The sequence below is a fragment of the Contarinia nasturtii genome, unplaced genomic scaffold, assembly GCF_009176525.2.
Source record: "Contarinia nasturtii isolate CC-2019 unplaced genomic scaffold, AAFC_CNas_1.1 Cnas_scaffold_695, whole genome shotgun sequence".
In the NCBI taxonomy this organism is placed as follows: Eukaryota; Metazoa; Arthropoda; class Insecta; order Diptera; family Cecidomyiidae; genus Contarinia; species Contarinia nasturtii.
This window is the reverse complement of record NW_022198046.1, coordinates 11,878,726-11,898,157: the sequence shown is the minus strand read 5'-3', so window position 1 is coordinate 11,898,157 and position 19,432 is coordinate 11,878,726. Positions and strand designations below refer to the sequence as shown.

The 19,432-nt window shown below is 32.8% G+C and overlaps 2 protein-coding genes across 4 annotated transcripts; one reads left to right on the top strand and one right to left on the bottom strand.

The window, feature by feature from the left end:
• Positions 1-2,487: 2,487 nt before the first annotated feature.
• LOC116341227 (angiotensin-converting enzyme-like) lies at positions 2,488-7,626 on the bottom strand. 3 transcript variants are annotated; one of them, XM_031768167.1, is made up of 13 exons: positions 7,365-7,626; positions 6,763-7,068; positions 5,471-5,632; positions 5,119-5,376; positions 4,879-5,014; positions 4,727-4,791; positions 4,094-4,307; positions 3,899-3,994; positions 3,783-3,837; positions 3,218-3,712; positions 2,958-3,148; positions 2,852-2,863; positions 2,488-2,740 (listed from the first exon to the last, which is right to left on the bottom strand). In XM_031768167.1, exons 2-13 carry the CDS (start codon positions 7,060-7,062, stop codon positions 2,637-2,639), a joined length of 2,088 nt encoding a protein of 695 aa, XP_031624027.1. In that variant the 5' UTR covers positions 7,063-7,068; positions 7,365-7,626; the 3' UTR covers positions 2,488-2,636. The 3 variants fall into 3 exon arrangements, with proteins under 3 accessions (XP_031624027.1, XP_031624028.1, XP_031624026.1); XM_031768168.1 differs by having other exon boundaries at positions 2,852-2,866; positions 2,962-3,148; XM_031768166.1 differs by having other exon boundaries at positions 2,852-2,866; positions 7,365-7,614.
• Positions 7,627-11,324: 3,698 nt separating this feature from the next.
• On the top strand, positions 11,325-18,454 carry LOC116341201 (suppressor of hairless protein). Its single transcript, XM_031768125.1, has 5 exons — positions 11,325-12,923; positions 14,330-14,878; positions 14,984-15,318; positions 15,921-16,128; positions 16,750-18,454. Exons 1-5 carry the CDS (start codon positions 12,681-12,683, stop codon positions 17,011-17,013), a joined length of 1,599 nt encoding a protein of 532 aa, XP_031623985.1. The 5' UTR covers positions 11,325-12,680; the 3' UTR covers positions 17,014-18,454.
• Positions 18,455-19,432: the final 978 nt, after the last annotated feature.

Below are 19,432 nucleotides of genomic sequence, written 5' to 3'. Positions count from 1 at the left end.
TCCCATTTCAACGTGAAAACACAACATTTGTCAAAATTCCCACGATTCTCCCACGCCGCTGTCTTTTGCTGTTTTTTTTTTCGCCTCGCTCCCAACGAACTTTGTACTATCTCTGCTATGCTACATGCATTCGTCAAATATTCAAACGTCTGCTGCTGTTGCCATCACACTGCTGCTATTGTTGTTGTTGCTGCTGCTGCGTTCTGAATTAATACATATATATCCATGCGATTGCGTTATACACAGCTCGCTAGAAAATAGATGATGTTGGTTTTGATCTGGTTTCATTTTTGTTGTGTGTTTGCTTTGCTCACATCGAAGAGTCACTGTCTGAACAAATGCATGATGACGGACGGGGCCGTATACGTCGATTTGAGTTCGCACATACAAAACATTGCATCGGTTTTTCAGCATACATGCAACTACCAACTGTATAATAGATACATTAAAGACTCTGTTGACGCCAATTCAGTTTCATTCCTTTACATTTCACGCCGAGTATCACAGTCACCATGCAAAATATCAAAATATGTTGTCGGATTCATAGATATGTTCGAAATTGGAGTCGTTTGAATATTGCTTATTCACATGAAAACAACAATAACATTACAAATATATGCAAGAAGCTACTTGCAAAGTTAATCAACATCATTCATGAATATTCATAAACGTCTACATAGCGAATAGATACAGATCGAATGAATAGAAGATATAGGGCGTACATTTTTCTATACTAGTTTCATTCGCTATTGTTATCATTCACAAAGTTTTGTTTGGTTTTCGGCAAAACTGCATACCGTTAATTTTACCAGAATTAGCCACGAAAAAAGATCATTCAATCGTCTTTAGCTCGGTGTGATTGAAATTAACCTATCATACCACCATTGTGGCATGAATGTATCTTTATTTCATATGTTTGGTGCTTTTTTGGGGGGTAATAAGAAATTCTCATAAAGCAATAAGCCGTCGAAAATTGTCTTACAAGATTTCTTCGTCGGAAGAAATTCGGTTCCCACAGAAACTTTAATTTGTTAACCACTGACCTGTATCGATGTGGCCATTTTTATATGTGATTCAAACAATTCAATTCCGTCAAGAAGTCCATTTAAAATTTAAATTTCTCCGGTCGTTGTCCAAGTACACACATGTGCGTCCCTTCAATCAATTTGTAAGCCAAAGTACGCACTCCATTTAAATGACCATCAAGGTGAAATGAGAACAATTTTTGTTTGTGTTTGTATTCTTTGTTTCGTGTTTTGTTTGGTGTCGCTAAAGTAATTCTTATACGATTCATTGTGTTTCGTGTAAGAAAATCCGTGTCTTCATACATCGTACATCGCCACACACGCATAAATAATTAAGAAACTGGATAAATAAGAAAAAGAAATCATAAGAAAACGGCAGACCCCTTCATTTTTTTTTTCTTTCTTCATCATTTTTTGTTCGTTCTCTCATTCTACGCATTCTTAATGTGTTGTTTGTCTTCTTGAGTATATAAAAAGGATGACACACACACACAACATGTAAACACCATGATTTAAATACGAAATAAAAAAAAATAATAATTTTGTTTCAGTATTTGCGCTTCATTTTTCGTTGTGATGAGTCGAGATTTTTTAGATGGTTGAATACGATAATTGTAATTAACAGTTTGATTGCACCAGTAATTTATAATGATTTTTTACGACTTTTTCTAAAAGCGTGGGAAAAACAAGTCCGATGTTCAAAATTCGTTGTTATCACAAATGCTCTGATAATGTACAAGTTTCTGCTGGATATTTTACGAAAAAGTAAAACGATTTTTACGAATGATTTACAATTTAAGTCTGGTTGTTTCCCAAAACAATCCTTAAACTGAAATGCCGTATACAAGCGATTGAAGTCATTAATAAACAAGTGAAAACAATTACATGAACATCTATTTTCACGATTTCAATAGACTTGTCTGCCCATAAATAAGTAATCATCATCACGTTAATTTTCCACTCCTCGACAGAAAGGGTATATTTAACATTTTGTAAAAGATTTTCACATTCAAAATACCCATGGAATGAAATAAAGACGCAACATAAATAAAGAGAAAAAAATGTTAAGAAAAGTTAAGTGGGAGAGATAGAGAGAGAAAGAACGAGCTCGTCTTTGTAATAGCATCCCAAAAGAAAGTGAAATTTCTCGGTAACGAGTTTAAGCAAAGCATTGTACTCGATACGACAAAATAAATACTTGCGAAAAGCGACATCTGCTATAACCAAGCAGAACGAGATAAAAACACGCATATTTTTGTAAAACAACGTTGATTAATTAACCTTTGACAAAGAAAACAGAAAATGATTTTCAATCAAGTTTTTTTTTTTGTTTTTACTTGCCCATTTTATAAATCGTAAAAGCTTTGTGATTATTTAAAAAAAAACAACAATAAAGTCCAAATGTCATGACCTCGATAGAATCCAATTTGTCTTCATGAAAATAATAAAATAGGCAATAAAATTCTTTCTTTGGAAGTTGATGTTTATTTTGATTTTAATTTTAATTTTAATTTTAATTTTAGTAAGAAGTTTTCGATGCTGTATCGGATCTTCTGTTGAAACCGTTTTGTTATTCCGGCCAGCATATAGGTGACACATTTTTCAATTTATCTATACATAGTTAGTGACTCTGGCGTTGTACTTATAAATACCGTAAACAATAGTACAAATAAGGGCCACCAAAACAAAAATAACTAGTCCCGTAAAGATAGTACCTAGGGGAGAATCACAAAAGAAAAAAATATAATTAATTTAAAATAATCGACAAATTATCGAAAAAGAATCAATAAAAATTATTAAATAATAGAAAGGCAATTTTTAAGTACCCATTGTAAATCCTTCTGAAATTAAAAAAAAGACACAAATTATTAGAGTAAAAACAATATGAAGAAGTCATCAATCGACGTCAAAAAATGAATAGTTTTAACTTACTGGCGACGACGTTGTCTTCCTCATATTGACACGTTACGTTCAATGCTTTCATTCGGTTGATTTCACTAACTAAAACCGTTCTTAATGGTTTAAAGTACTCAAGAATGGCATTTGCCGACAGAGTCGTTTCGCCGGTTATCAATTTCAACGCTTCAGACCAATGTTTACTCGCACCGAGTTTAAGAGCATCACTGTAATCAATATTCGATATTTTATTTGTTTACAAATCGTTAAACATCTAATTGAAATTGACTGCTTACGCAATTTTCCGTCCAGCTTCTTTTGATTGGTAGAAATCACACTGATGCAATGGCACATTCACATTGTTTGAATTGTATTCACCGGCTGCACTGCATAACGCTTTATAAAATGAAAATTCCAGAAGATGTGAAATGAAATAGGAAATATATTTTGAATTGGCTGGCACATGAAATTTTGCACCAGGATCGAAATCATCCTCGGTTCGCGGAACGGGCGATGAGATTTTTTGGTATTTCTCTCGCAATGTCCACCAATGCGAATTCCAACTATCGGACGAAACTTTTTTGCTAAATACATCCCAACGCCATTTATCAATTAGAAAACCGAATGGCAAAAAGGCGACGCGTTGCAATGCTTCCATGTACAAAGCATTTATATTGTTTTCAATTGACTTTGTGTAATTGTTTAGAAGACCAATTTTAACCAAATGCTTCGGATTTGCTACCGACAATGCCATGGTGTCACCGACAGCCTCATGAAAACCGGGATTTGCACTATAAATATCAATTATTATTATTTTTACCTTCATTAAATATAAGAAAGCGAAAAAGTAACCAATTTTACCCCTTACGAAACACCGACGGTTGATCTTTATACTGGATATAGTACTGAATATGACCTGTTTGAAAATTATGGATAGTTATTCAAAATCAACAGTCAACAAACATTCCGCAACTCACCCATTTCATGATGAATCGTGATTAGATCTTCTTGATTTATATTTGTGCACATTTTTATGCGAAAATCTTTGCCATCGCAAAAATCCCAGGCAGAAGCTATCAGAAAATAGAAGAAAAAAAACATTTATTTGTATCAATTTTATTTTTCTCAGTTAACAAATGATATTTAACGTTAAAAATCTTAATAACACATACCATGACACTGAATTGTACGATTCGTTGGTTTTTCAATAATCGATTCACCGGTGTATGACATTTCGTTCGTTGGCAGGCCAAGGCTCATATAAAACTCATTGGATATTTCAAACATTTTGCGTGCATTGTATTTGAGTGCTTGTAATTTTGCCGTTACGTCATTCGATGATCCGTTTGCGAACGGTTTTGTTTCTTCAAACAAATATTCCCAGCTCTACAACGAATACAGAATATGTTTTTAATGTTACTAAATCCCATTAACTTTTAAATTTGACATGTGAAAAACGATAAAAACTTCTTCAACTGTTTTAAGTGTATTGCATTATTATTATTGACTTAGCCCATTTAATTTCAAAAATTCTATTCAAATAAATAGTAATAATTGAAACAAAGGTTGACGTAGAGAGTACAGTGAGAAAAGTGACAAAAACATTGTTGTATTTATTGTAATTTTGTCGCTTTTCTCATACTACTAACGTAAAGACACTTTATGATTTTGCTTAGTTTGAATGCACTCCCTGAGGATGACACTTAAAACAAATCTGGTTTTATTTCAAATTTATTAAAGTCTTTCAAATTCTGTCACATATTTAAAAAATCAACAACAACAAAATAATGTTCAGATAATAATACCTGTGCCCACATATTGCCCAACAAATGAGCTGGTATGTTTTCGCTAGTGCAATCAAATTTATCACCTGTTGTAATCACCAAAATAATTAATAAAAACTATGATATTGTTCCTCATTTAGATGTACATCTCTTAATCTGTATGAAAACCTTACCATAAATTGTCCACAATTTATATCGCATATACGTGTGTAATTCGAGATAGAGCGGTTCCACTTGTTTCCATAAATCATCCAAATGTTCTTCAAATTGCGGATCTTCAAATTCGTTTTTCCAATATTCGGCGGCGTCCTTAAGACCGATACGCAAGTAATTGTATATGACGTAAGTAATAAATATGACGCACAAATGGTAAATGCAAATGTTAAATTGCATTAGAATTTTTTTATCTTTACCTTAAATCCGTTTCCAGTACCAACTTTGTTCATTAATTCGACATAATCCTCGTATTTATCTCTGATTTTTCGCCCTGTTGCATCGCGCCATTGTACCCATAAATACTTCAATTCATCAACATCTCTCGATTTTCCCAGGCGCGTTTGAATATCTGGATCGAGAGTTAGACGCTCTGTAGTGTCACAGTTTTGTTTATTGTACGGACAAACGGTGGCTGAATTGTATACATTTGACATTTGAGTGATTATGTTTGTCAGCTACATCAGAAACAGAAAAAAAGTTCTCAATCTCGTTTTTTTCTCAAAAAATAATAATTAACAATTGATATTTAAACATTTTAACAATGCATACCATATTTAAGTCAGTTTCGTTTAAGATTGCTTCTCCCAAATTTTTATGAAAGCGCAATTGTCTTCGTATCGATTCATCTTTATAATCAGCTTCATTGGCATATTTCCAGTGGGAATTGTACCAATCCTTAACAAATTTTGCACGTTCTGCCACAGCTTTTATCTGTAAATAATATAAAAATGTTTTTTTTATATAGTAACACATCATCATGTCAAAACAACCAATGTATTATAGTAATCTATTCGAAATGGGCTCTTCCTGTTATAGATAGTTCTCGGTAAATTTCTAGCAACGGTTATCTATGTTGAATTAATTGTTTTTGTAGAAAAAAAGATCAACTAAACGAGTTCAGTACCGCGCACATCCATTTTGGCACTATAAGAAAATCTTCTTTAATTTTTTTTGTTGAAAACCAAACGCATATACCGTACTTTGAATGATACCATCGATGCAAAAATAAAAATGTTGTGCGCAATTAAATCTTCTTCACTTTTCGTTTCTTTTTTGCGCAAATTTGCGTGCACACAGCTTATTTTTAATTGGCGTGTAAAACAGTGATGCAAAACAAAATGCGTGATACAAATACGCAATAATCAATTTATCGACGAATCATCCCATACATGTACACAGGTACACTGGTTGGCTGGTTGGTTGCATAATTCGTTTTTATACTTGGAATTGTATGCAACATAACCAAAACTCCTATGTCAAATGTGCACTTCCCATTTTGAATAACACTTGATGTAGCCTGCAAAAAAATATTTCTGGTCTCTACGACTAATTGAGTGTGCCAAAGCGTACGCTACATGCCCATAATTCCGACATAGACTTTATTTTTGTTCAGATAAGAAAGTTGGCTTGTTAAAAATATGGAAATTAGTTACATAAAATAAAAATAAAACCACAATCTTTCTTGTACATCGTTGATTTTTGCGAATTTAAGTTTCAATATTTTTCAATGTATGAACAAAAACAACGTAACACCAAAGGGAGCACACTTTTCTGTGCGAAAAGTCGGTTTCAATGTCACTGCTTCAAAAAACCGTTACAATGCCATACTGCATAGTCACAAAGTATCACGTCCGTTATTTATTTGGTTCCAGTTGATACATTTCTTCGCATACAGAAAGTATCGCATTACAATGTACACGAAACATATGCCCTTTGACAACAACAACGCACAGTGTCTATCATAAATTTATCAGAATTTTCAATCAACGAACCTAGCTACTTTTAATTTATTGACATTTGAAATGACTATCGAAACGATGGATTATTAAAGTAGATCTTACCTTTATTTCTTCCTTGGTTTTGTTTCCCACATCAGTCGCAACATTCCAAGAAGCGATAACAGCACGATTACATACATTCATTGACATGGCATCGTAATGTTTTAATAACTGTTCAAGTTCTGTTTCGGTAATATTCTGTGGCGCATCGCCCACTTCTGCACCGGGTGCATCGTTTAACGGAGTTTCATCGGTTGAATCGAAAAATATAGTCGACATCCTGTCATCATCACTTTGTGCAATTGTACTTGTGACCATAAACATGGTCAAGAATAGCAAAAACCACCATATCGATTTCAGCATTTTGATCTGAAATAGACAAAAATTATTTGCGTTTTGAATAATCATCAATGTTAAATCGATGTTTTCTGTATGATGGTTAACGGTATCTCAATCAAAACGACAAGTTGCCGCTCTGTCTACGGATCTGATACCGGTACTTGGGTACCTTTGGGAGAATTCCATTCGTTCTGGTTGAAAATTGTAATCATTAATTGGGATCATGGCATATTCAACCATCACTGAACGAACTAAACGGTTCTCCTTTTCATTTTATTTTGTCAGATACATGTTACTCAAATCATGTGATAATGAAAAGTAATTACCTTTACTTGATCAGGTTGCCAGTTGTCATTAAGATTTAATAAAATTTACTTAAAACAAATATTAGCACACTGAACAAAAAAATCAGTAATTTACAACACTTATTGTTCAATCAATTAAAAGTAATTATTTAAAAACGATTTACAAAACAGAACACCCAAAATCAAAGTGTAGTCAAATTGCGCACAACCGACTAGCTAGACAACCATATTTGCATTACAGTACTTTGAAATCTTTTTTTTTTCACAAGTAGCTCGGTATGTAGACCGATTCGCATAATAAATTTAATAGACCACAAAGCAAAATAATCAGTGAGAAATACAAAAGTGAAAAATAGCATTTACATTGGCATTCGATCTATACATTTTATCAGTGTGCAGTATTGTAACGTCTATGTATGTGCAAACAGCTCGAAACATTGTCAAACTGAAGAGAGAAACCGAACACCGAATCTTTGATTTGCATTTATACATTGTACTTGTATACAAATACGGACGCACTTTTTCACTCTCACTCTTTGTCTCATTTGCTCGCTCATTTTTTATCTCGATTGTTTGGAGAAATGTGAGATACTCGAAAAACACAAAAATTAAGATTCTCATCACAGCTGCCAGAGAGTCAACGAAATACAGAAACATACACTTTAAACGTGTGCCTGTCTGTGTGTACTTGTGGTAATCAATTTTATGGTGTTGAATAAATGTTTATTTTGAACATCTTTATTATATATTTCACAAGCGTGTGATGTGGATAAACGTTTCGTTCGCTTTTGAAATGAAAAAAAAAGATAATTTTTTGAATTGTTTCGCTTCACATCGATGAGGTGATGACTAGGGGAAAATGACTCGTTGTAAGTTCATAAGTTCGTCTAAGTTTTACGTAAGTTCCTATAGATTACTAGTAAGTTTTTCAACGTCAATTGAAAAACGCAGAATGTTGGAAATGGTAATAAATGTTAGTCATGTCGAATCAGATAGAAAATAATTTGTATCGGAGCCACGAAAGTGAGGTTATGTCAAACAATTCATTTTTTATTAATTTAATATTTTTGAATATTGTGCAGTTAATCTCACGAAACTACCGGAAACTACAAAACAAAACAAACAATTTTTATTTTTTTAAATGTAAAAAATGAAAATATTTTTATTTCTACTGTTTTAATAATTATTTAATCGGTTTATTACGATTGTGACACAAAAGTGAGGTTATGTCAACCGATTCATTTTTATTGATTTAATATTTTTGAATATTGTGGACAGAAAACCTCACAAAATTAAAAAAAAAACAAAAGATTTTTTATTTTCAAAAATGTAAAAAATTAAAATCTATTTATTTCTACTGTTTTATTTTAACAGTTTAACGCAGTTTAATCGATTCATTATGATTTTGCCAAACCGTGACGGCCATATTGTCACAAACGTCAATTAGTACTCGGAATACGCATTAGAGGTGTTGTTAGCTACGGGCATGATCAGGCTTCGATTTGTATAAATAAGTCGAGACAGTTTTCGGTGAAAAAATACCAAGAAATATAAATTCGTCTAATTAGAAGCTAATTTAGCGTGAATAATTTGAATACATGTACGCTGCAGCGCCACGAGCAGTGGAAGCTAGAGTGACAGTAGATTACGGAGAATGTATACCCTGTATACCGCTCAAAAAATACTACAGAAAAGTAAAAAAAATAAATATTTATTTATTTTTTGAACAAAAATTCATTTTCTTTGCAAAAGAAAAATTAGAATTTAAAATATTCGAAAATATTATTTTATTAATAAAACAAAAAAAAAAATCTAAAAAAAATAATATGAACAACATAACCTCACTTTTCTAGATTTTTTGTTGTTGTTTTTGTTTAAATAAAATTTGCAAACGATACTCGACGTTGTATATATACTGTACTTGCATGTGGAACAACGTGTTCGATTGTTCACTTCTTTTCTTAATGAATTTGTTTATATAAACAATAATTCCGACCAAAAATAGTTCCGATCGGAATTATTTGCTAGAATCCCAACACAGGACAAATGCATATTCGTTCGAAAGGTCTTAATTGGTTCTGCCAAATTGGCAAAAAACCAAAAATTGACCGTTGACCGCACACATAACGGGCATTTTTTCGAAAAATACTGCATATGTTCTCTTGAAAATTTCATCAATTTAAGCCTCAAGTCAAAGATAAAACAATATGCATACCACAGATCACTGAAAAATACCTCTGTTCCTCATCATGAACCATAATTTGTATAAATTTGGTCAAAAAATAACCTAAAAATCCTTTTTTTCATTGTATTTGAAAAATATTCAAATTCATGTGTCTTGAATCTTTAACTTGGAAAATAGCGCTTACAAAACTATTGATATCAAATAAAAAACCTCTATCAAGGTGAAGAACGAGTGACGAAACCAAAATTTAAAACACAAAATTTCTGATATCAATTTTATGACGAAAATAGTTGGTAGATATATTTCTAGGGGATAGACACAATATATTCACTCTATAGAGAATGAATGAATGCCAATGAATTGTCATAATACCTATCTATTTTCAAATACGACAATTACTTACTTATTTAAAGATTACTTGTACTAAAAATGTGAATACCGTGATTACCAAATGTCGAATTGATATCGGTAATAAAGATTTCAAGTTTTTTCCATTTCGTTTTAACATTCACCATTTCGAAATTTATTTTAATTTTTTCTGTTTTCTTTCTGTTATTTTTATCAACATTGTTTTTTCATTTATTAAACCAGTTGAAATAATACATTTAATTGCGTTGAAAAAGTTTTTTTTAATATTTGGAAGATAATATTCATATATGCACATTGTGAGACGTTGCTGAATGCATTGACATTTCGTCTAAAACTGAGAATACCAAAACTACCTTCAATTTCGGTGAATATCTCAAGTAATATTCCATGTGTCTACCCCCTAGATATATTTTCTGTGTACTGTGAATATAAACTTAATATACATTTGTAAATTCGGAACGTTACTTCATTGCATCAGTATGAACTCAAAGTAAAAAGAAGAGAATTTCTGCAACTTTTCGAATATACAAATGTATATTAAGTTTATATTCACAGTACACAGAAAATATATCTACCAACTATTTTCGTCACAAAGTTGATATCAGAAATTTTGTGTTTCAAATGTTGGTTTCGTCACTCGTTCTTCACCTTGATAGAGGTTTTTTATTTGATAGTCTATACCGAGTCTCCGAAAGTTTCATATAAGGTTTCCATGGCTACTAGTGATAACGTCCAAAAATGTTTTGCGCCGATTGAATCGTAAATATCTTAGTAGCGACCACCACTGCCATTGCCATCATTTTATGCACAAATAATATGCTGAAAATAGCGCAAAAATGGCAATAAAAACATGCATAACGATTATGTGCACGAATATCCAAAAATCCATTTGCACCACAAAACGAATTGTGAGTGTGCCATACTCGGAAAAATTTCGGTGCTCATTTAATTTATTACTGTTACGTTGGCACTTTTATTGTGGGAATTGTTTGAATGAAAACAGGTGTTCAGTATAAAATTGTGCGCTGGGTTTTTCTCTCTCTCATTCACAATGTACGGATCTGTATATATAATTTATATAGAGCGCTATATGTGCGTTTTGTGAGTCGTCTTTTGAGCGCGCGCCACACCGAATGAGAGACGCGTCTAGAGTACTTATCTCTCGCACTTCTCTGCACTATATTCGTATATTGGTATACATTAATCCCTTCGTTGTAATGTACGGTTTTTTTATATTCTTTTCTCGTTTGCGTTTTATTCACACTTTTATCCTATTTGGTCCGATTCCATGACAATATCTTGTACGTTGTTTTATTTTATTTTGCTCTCTGTCATTTATTCATTCATTCGTCTCACTTTCCGCCTTTCGACGGTGTTTTCAAGTCTGGCTGGGATGTGTGTATGCGTTTTTATATGCAATTTTTATATTTGGTAGTACTAGCTTTAATTTGCCGAACAGAAAGAGAGATCGAAAAAAAAAACGGTCGACATATACACAACGCATACGGAACCAAATTCAAAAAAACCATCATCATCATCGTCACCATCAACGTTACACATATCCATGTGAGGGGTGCTCTCTCATACACAATACCGAATTCCAAAATGAAACGATACACAAAAAAATTATACAGGCAACAACAACTTCCAAACAATGGGCATCAACGTTGTGTACGATCAACATCCACCGTAATGACACCGCATGTGTATCGTGTGTATGGCAAAGCATACGGTTGTCTCTTTTCAATTGTTTATAGACTCTCGTACATTCCCGCTTGCACGCAACACACATACATCCATGCAACCACATAAATACGTATGTGCGGCAACACAAAACCGACAAAACATACTCGACAAGGGAATCATTCAAACAAAATTCCTTCCAGTCGTATTTCGAACGATGAAGAACGTAGACCGAAACAATTCATTGTTGCATTTGGCGTATTGTTGATAGTAAAATTACGCCAAGTTCTTTATTCTTTCTACAATCTTTTCATTCAATTCAGTTTGTTTGTGTTTTTTTTTTCATTTTCTGTTCCAATTAATTTCGACGACAAAAATTCGGCATTTCATTTTTTTTATATTGTGATGCACAGTGAAATGCATTCAATTTGAGCATTTTTGTTTGTCTGTCAATTTCGTTCATATAATTGTATAAATGCAGATGTTGTTAAAAGTTGTTTTTCGTCGTCTCTTTCTATGCCATTCGAACTGAGTGCTGTGTGTTAAACCTGCACACAACAGAACGAATTGAAGTGAACAGAAAAAAAACCGACCATTCATTGGAAATTTGACAGTTCATTCGCAGCCAAAGCAAAGAGAGAAAGAGAACGAACACTAAAAACATTGTCCGTTGTACATTATTGGAATGAATGTTGTGCTCAACGCGTAAAGAGAGATAAGCACAAAAAGTGAGGTTAGAAAGTAAATATTTTGAGTCTTTTATTGTCAACATAAACAAAAAGAAAGAATTTTAGACATTTCGGACGTGTGCATAAAAGTCACAAGAAAATGCAATTAAATGCACTTAACTAATTGAGAAACATGTATCCGAAAATCAATGGCCGATGTGGACGAAGACAGCTAAATATGATTTGTGATTGATTATTTTCGTGATGGTGAAAGAAACATAAAAAAAATTGAGTTGTTTATTCGTACTTGTTGTGTGCTTTGTATTACATCAAACGAGAGAGGAAGACAGAGTGTGAGACGCTGAGAGTTACTTTGAGAGTTTTCTTTTGGGGAAAAAAATAATCGTGTATTAAAATACACATTAGATAAAAATGCCACATCAGTATGGTTTGCCGGGATTCGCACAATTACCACCGAGCCCACCATCACAGGCTTTACTGCCCCGGATTGGCGGCGGAGCCGTGGTACCGGGTCCCGCTGGAAGCGGATCGATGACAAACACAAATTCCAACTCAATCTTCAGATTACAAGAAGACACGAGATTAACACGAGAAGCTATGGAACGATATATGCGAGACCGTAACGATAAAGTCATAGTTATTTTACATGCAAAGGTAAATCAAAATAGTTTCATTTCAATTTTCATATAAACACCGCTTCATCTCAACTATAGCACTAAAAGAAACAAAGATTAATGAATACTGTGAAATTAGCCACTTTAGCATTTTGCTAAAAGAAATTGTAATAATAAAATCAAATGTCAGCATATTCTTTTTAAATTGACGCTTTAAAATAATTTGTTTGTTGAAGTGAGTTTGTAGAATTTTTTGCTTACTTCAAAATCGAAGTAGCCATTCTCACATACAAAATTCCGAAATTCCCAAATACGAATCAAAATGTTTTCAAAGTCACAAAAAACTTGTGGAAAATCGCCATTGAAAACATGTAATCCAAATAAACCAGCAATTGTACACTTCAATCTGTGTAATTTATCATGTTTACATAAACATGCACTGCTTATCCACCCCGAATGGTTGAACGGATTTAATGCTACGTGTAAAAAATCAATCGAATTCGATAAAAACGTTTACACTCATTTCAATGGAAATACAACCAGATTAAATGGTGTTCATTTTGAGATCAATTATTCACCGTCCAATTTTGTTTCGCCCACAATATCAAGATTATGCATTTACTATCATCCGTTGGCGTCGGTTCAAGTGAAATTACAAAATCAAATTTTTGCTCCAAGTATTTTAAATGCGTCATTTTTCCATAAAAAATTATCATCGCCGATTTCAACGCGGAATATTTTGAGTGTGGCTTGGTTTGGACGTTTTACACAAATATCGTCATCGACCCTCTTTTCGAATGGCCAACCAATTTCGAGTAATTTGTCTTTATTGGCACGACCAACATCAAATTTCGAATGCGGAATCGAATTGAACTGCAATCAAAGTGATGAGAACTGTAATCAAGGTGTTGAAACAATAGCATTACAACCATGTTTAGTGGCGGCATATTCAAATCAAAACACTACATTGGCCGCAACGTTAAAATCATCGAAAATCGATTTATTTTATTTGCATCGATGTACTGATTATTTTACAGCTGGTTCAATGTTCATCTTTAATTTACCAGAGCAAAATGGAATTTGTACGGCAGTTTGCCAATATGCAATTGCACAAAATGCAATTATCCGAGCAAAAATCGCTACAAATGGTTTAATTGGTGGCATTTTCGAATTGAAACTTTGGCATTTCAACATCACAAACAGTATTCTGGCTAACATTTCGACAAATAAACTAATTCATGGCATTAAAATTGGAATTGAACTTTAAAAACAAAAAAATCAAAAAACATTTCTTTCGATTTAATATTGATATTTAAAAGAAAAATGAAGAATCGTTTTTTTTAATTCAAACAAGATGCATTTTTATTAAAATCGATTTTTATTGCAATTACTTAACGACCTTCCGAAGTTTTCTATCATTTTTAATATATCTGTTTTTTTTTGCAGGTGGCACAAAAATCCTATGGAAACGAAAAACGCTTTTTCTGCCCGCCGCCGTGCATTTATTTGTTCGGCAATGGTTGGCGCCATCGACAAGAGGAGATGATTCGAAATGGTGAAACGGAGCAAGGATCTCAACTGTGCGCATTCATTGGTATTGGTAATTCCGATCAGGATATGCAACAATTGGATTTAAATAATGGCAAACAGTATTGTGCAGCGAAAACATTATTCATATCCGATTCGGATAAGCGAAAACATTTTATGCTATCGGTGAAAATGTTTTACGGCAATGGTCACGACATCGGCATGTTTCATTCAAAACGAATTAAAGTCATATCAAAACCATCGAAGAAGAAACAATCATTGAAAAATGCCGATCTATGCATAGCAAGTGGAACAAATGTAGCGCTATTCAATCGGCTTCGTTCACAAACTGTGTCCACACGATATTTACATGTGGAAAATGGACATTTTCATGCGAGCTCAACGCAATGGGGCGCTTTCAAAATTCACTTACTCGACGACAACGAAAGCGAATCGGAAGAGTTTCTTGTAAGTTTTTGAGAGATTTATTTCAAAACCAGAATTTTTTTTTTTAAGAAATTGAAAATTACGATGAATTCGATATTTATTTCTTTTTTGTTGATTCGATATCAGGTGAAGGATGGTTATGTTCATTATGGTGCAACAGTGAAACTAGTCTGTTCGGTAACGGGTATGGCATTACCTCGTTTAATTATAAGAAAAGTCGACAAGCAAATGGCATTGCTCGAAGCCGACGATCCCGTTTCGCAGCTTCATAAATGTGCATTTTATATGAAAGACACGGAACGCATGTATTTGTGTTTGTCACAAGAAAAAATCATTCAATTTCAAGCGACACCGTGTCCAAAAGAGCCAAACAAAGAAATGATTAACGATGGCGCATGCTGGACTATCATATCCACCGATAAAGCTGAATATCAATTCTACGAAGGAATGGGACCCGTACGGTAAGCAAATTATACTTTGATTATTTTTTCATATTCATCGATTCCATTGAATTTTTCATCATTTCATTCGGAATATGTTTATTTAATGCGGTACAGTTATAGGGAATTCATGTGTACGCATTTGTATATGCGAGTGTATTGTTGTCAGCTAGAATTGTCTCAAAATATACATAATCACATTATAATTGCAAAGAATTAAATCCAAGAAATCCATACAAGTTCAAACAAATGACTTTTTCGATTTTAGAAGTTTTTTCCCACAATTTGTTGAAAAAACAACTTTCAAATTGAACTAGAAACCACATCAAAAATCATTTAAATTTAAGTAGATAATTTTAAAGTAACACAAGGTATGGTCGTATATAATTAATGACCAACGTGGCTTTGATATCAGTTTTAAACTGTTCACAACAGCTTTATTGAACTCAATCGAATGGATCGATAGCTACCGCAATGAAAGACTCACTCCACACTCAAACGTGCAACAGTTTCAATGTTCCATTCAAATCGAATCAATACTAGACTGTGGTGGCCTGTCGTCGTTAATTATTCAAGAGAAATTGTGTTGATGATTGATTTTGGTTTTGGTTTTTTAATTTCAGGTCGCCAGTAACTCCTGTGCCAATTGTGAACTCATTGAATTTGAATGGTGGCGGCGATGTTGCGATGCTCGAACTCACTGGTGATAATTTTACACCGCACCTACAGGTTTGGTTTGGTGACGTTGAAGCTGAGACTATGTACAGATGTGCCGAAACTTTGCTGTGCGTTGTACCCGATATTCAAGAATTCCGCGGTGAATGGCTCTGGGTAAGTGCTCTTTTCCTTCACCAAAAACAAAATAATAATAAAACAAATATTTTTCAAAAGAAACCGTTAAAATAGAGGCATCGTCGGCATTATATTCATTCAAATCAATTTTTCAGTTTTATTTAAAAGAAAAAAAAAGAAGATATTTATAGAAAAAAGCACATACACATGCAATATTTCTTTCTTGATTTGATTCCAGTGAAAGAGAGTTATAATATACCGTAATAAAATGGAAATACTAATCAAAATCTCAGCTATTATTTATTCATTCATTTTATTCAAATAACAAGCTAATGTTCGCGCATATACCCATTGTTTTAAAGTATAGAAGAGAAAAAAAAACTTTTTTTTACAGCTACTTGACTCGATCCGACAATTGCGTGCATTCGAAAACGTTTCCTTTAATTAACTTGTGTAATCTAGTTAGAAAATTTGATTTCAACTTTTGCTTGTCTTCTTACTTGGAATCAATTAATTTTTAACAATTTGCTGCAATTAGAAGAATAACCATTAATAACGTTGGCTTTATGGAATATCATTTTTTTTTTTGTTGTTGTTTCAAATCGATAATTCTACTTATCATTTATTTAATTTTGATGTTTCTCGATTCTTTCGATTCAGGTGCGTCAGCCCAAGCAAGTGCCAATTTCGCTCGTTAGAAATGACGGAATAATTTATGCAACCGGATTAACGTTTACGTATACACCGGAGCCAGGACCGCGTCCACAATGTGCGCCGGTTAGTGAATTGGTGCGAGGTCGTACAACAAATAACAGCACCAACAGCAACAACAACAATAATAACACTAGCAATTCAAGCGTCACACAAAATGCGCTGCCATCTATTTCAAATGTAGCGTGGAATTCACATTCCGGCCTATCATAGACTTGAGCTTTATAGAAACAAAAGACATTTGTTTTATATTATTCTTTTCCATTTGCATCGATTATTTTTTTTTTGTTCTTCGCTGATATTCGCGACCAAAAGAGATTCATATTTCCCTTTTTTGCTGTCGACTTTCGGATTAAAATGGTATCTCAAGCAATTTGTTGAATGTATTTTGTGAACATGATGAGTAGGTACGCGCATCACCCTATTTTTTAATTATAAAATTGTAATCTTTTTATTCACAATCACTCGTATTTTTGTTACAAGACACAAAGATGCAACAAATTTACTGAACAAAAAACAACATCAACTAGATTTAATTGTATTATAAAGGCAAATATCATTTTAGATATTGACATATATAGATATTTTCAAGAGCGAGATTCTAATGATTTTTGTTTCTCTGTATTTCATCATTTCTTATTGTATATGTATTCAATCAGTAGATATTTTTTTATTTGTATTTACTCGTATTTAATCTCAAAAAGTCTCAAAACATTTCAAGGAACTTGATAGCTTATGAACAAATTTTTATTCGATCATATTTTATTTTCCTTCACAAATTTTCTCGCATATATATTTTTAGTAGTCACAAACGTCATTGAATTTAATTTAGAAATTTTACAAGATAAAATTGTATTACATCGCGTTAACGACGCAAAACAACGCAAAACGTTTTTTTTTGTTTTCAATTTAGAAACATTTATCGAGACTCAACCGATTCAAGACGTATCAAAAAGAACAATTAAGATTTTTTTTTGTTTCTCTTTACACTTTACTATCATTATTTTGTGTCTGTATGTTCATAATTTGCCGTGTGATCGACTGTCCGTCTGATAGATAAGCCAAATGAATTGTTTTTGGTGCAGTGTCTGGTGGCATTGAACATTTTCAAAACGTTTTCGCAACCATTTTATGAAACGGATGCTGTGATCGCTATCGATTTACCTCGAATCAAACATGTACTTCAGTGCACACATCTCTCTATTTTAACGCATCATTTCGATAACACTCAACAAACATATGAATGTAATCATCTACTTGAATTTACATCGATGAAAGAAAATAACAAATAGAAATACGAATTTTCATGAATTAACTCTCAAAATGTAGAATTTATAATAGCCTTGTGCGACCAAGCGATCACACACACACACACACACACCCACAGCAAATTCGAAATAACTTTCGAAATAAAAAACAACAAAAATATCATAGAACAAAACCAATTGCCAAATTTATTGACAAAGAACGAGATAAATTTTAATCATTTTTATACAGAATGGAAAACTATATATTCTTAAGAAAATGATTTGATTTTAATAGAAATTAAGCATATCAACACCCATTCCTGACTGTAATGATCAAATGATGGAAAGAAAATATTCATTTTTTTTAAGTAAAAATACATGAATTTATAAATCAAAAGCAAAACAAACACCGTAGTCGATTCGTAATCATTTATTTTTCGTCTTTTTTTTTTGTCCGAGTGATACAGAAGAAGCCGCCTTGTCATGTTTTGGGTTGGTTAGTTTGGAGGTTGATCCAAAATATTCATGTGAATGCCAAAACTAACTCTTTCACATCGCAAACGACTTTAATGGTTGGCTGAGTTAAAACTTTGCTCACCGAAGCGGAAAACAAAACAACCAATCAGCCACTGTGATTCAAAAGAAAATCACCTTTTTACCACACTATATTTACTGCTATATTTTTTTATAATAATTCTCTTTTTTATTGTCATTGTATTCTTTGCTGACGAAGCAATGGCAGATACAATTGGATTTTAAGAGCATCGTACCACTAACGCCCCAGTATTGTATTGTCGACACAGATGAATTCGAAACAATGCGATTCGAATAACAATGGGGGGATAAGTAGATTTGGTGCATATTTCTGTATAATAATGAACTGAATTTTCAAATTGTGGGAACACATCGCGAGGAGGATGAATATACCAAATAAAATCTATTTAGCAATTCACACAACAACTTGATTTTCAGTTGGCAAAGAAACAAAAACACAAAACAAACACATTTATAAAAGAATTTCCGGAACTTTCATAATTAATACGGCAAATGATGCCGTTGTCTGCTAACTATTGTATTGGAGTCGTTCACGTTCATTGTTTCAGTAGTTTCATTTGAGATGCTCAAAATTCCGCATTTTCTGTTTACATCAAAATTGCATATCTTTTATTTCTTTTTATTCGACATCGAAATATTTCAAATGCATTTTTGTCATAAAAATTATTCACATTACCTTGATTTGAATTTCTCTTTATTCGTTTCTTCATTTGTATGAAGTTGAAAAAAATCAGTGTTTACTCCGTCTAATAATATCAATTCGATTTCCTTGTATGTAAAATAAAATTGCTTAAATTGGCAAAAATTCATTGGTAAGATTTTTTTTTCAT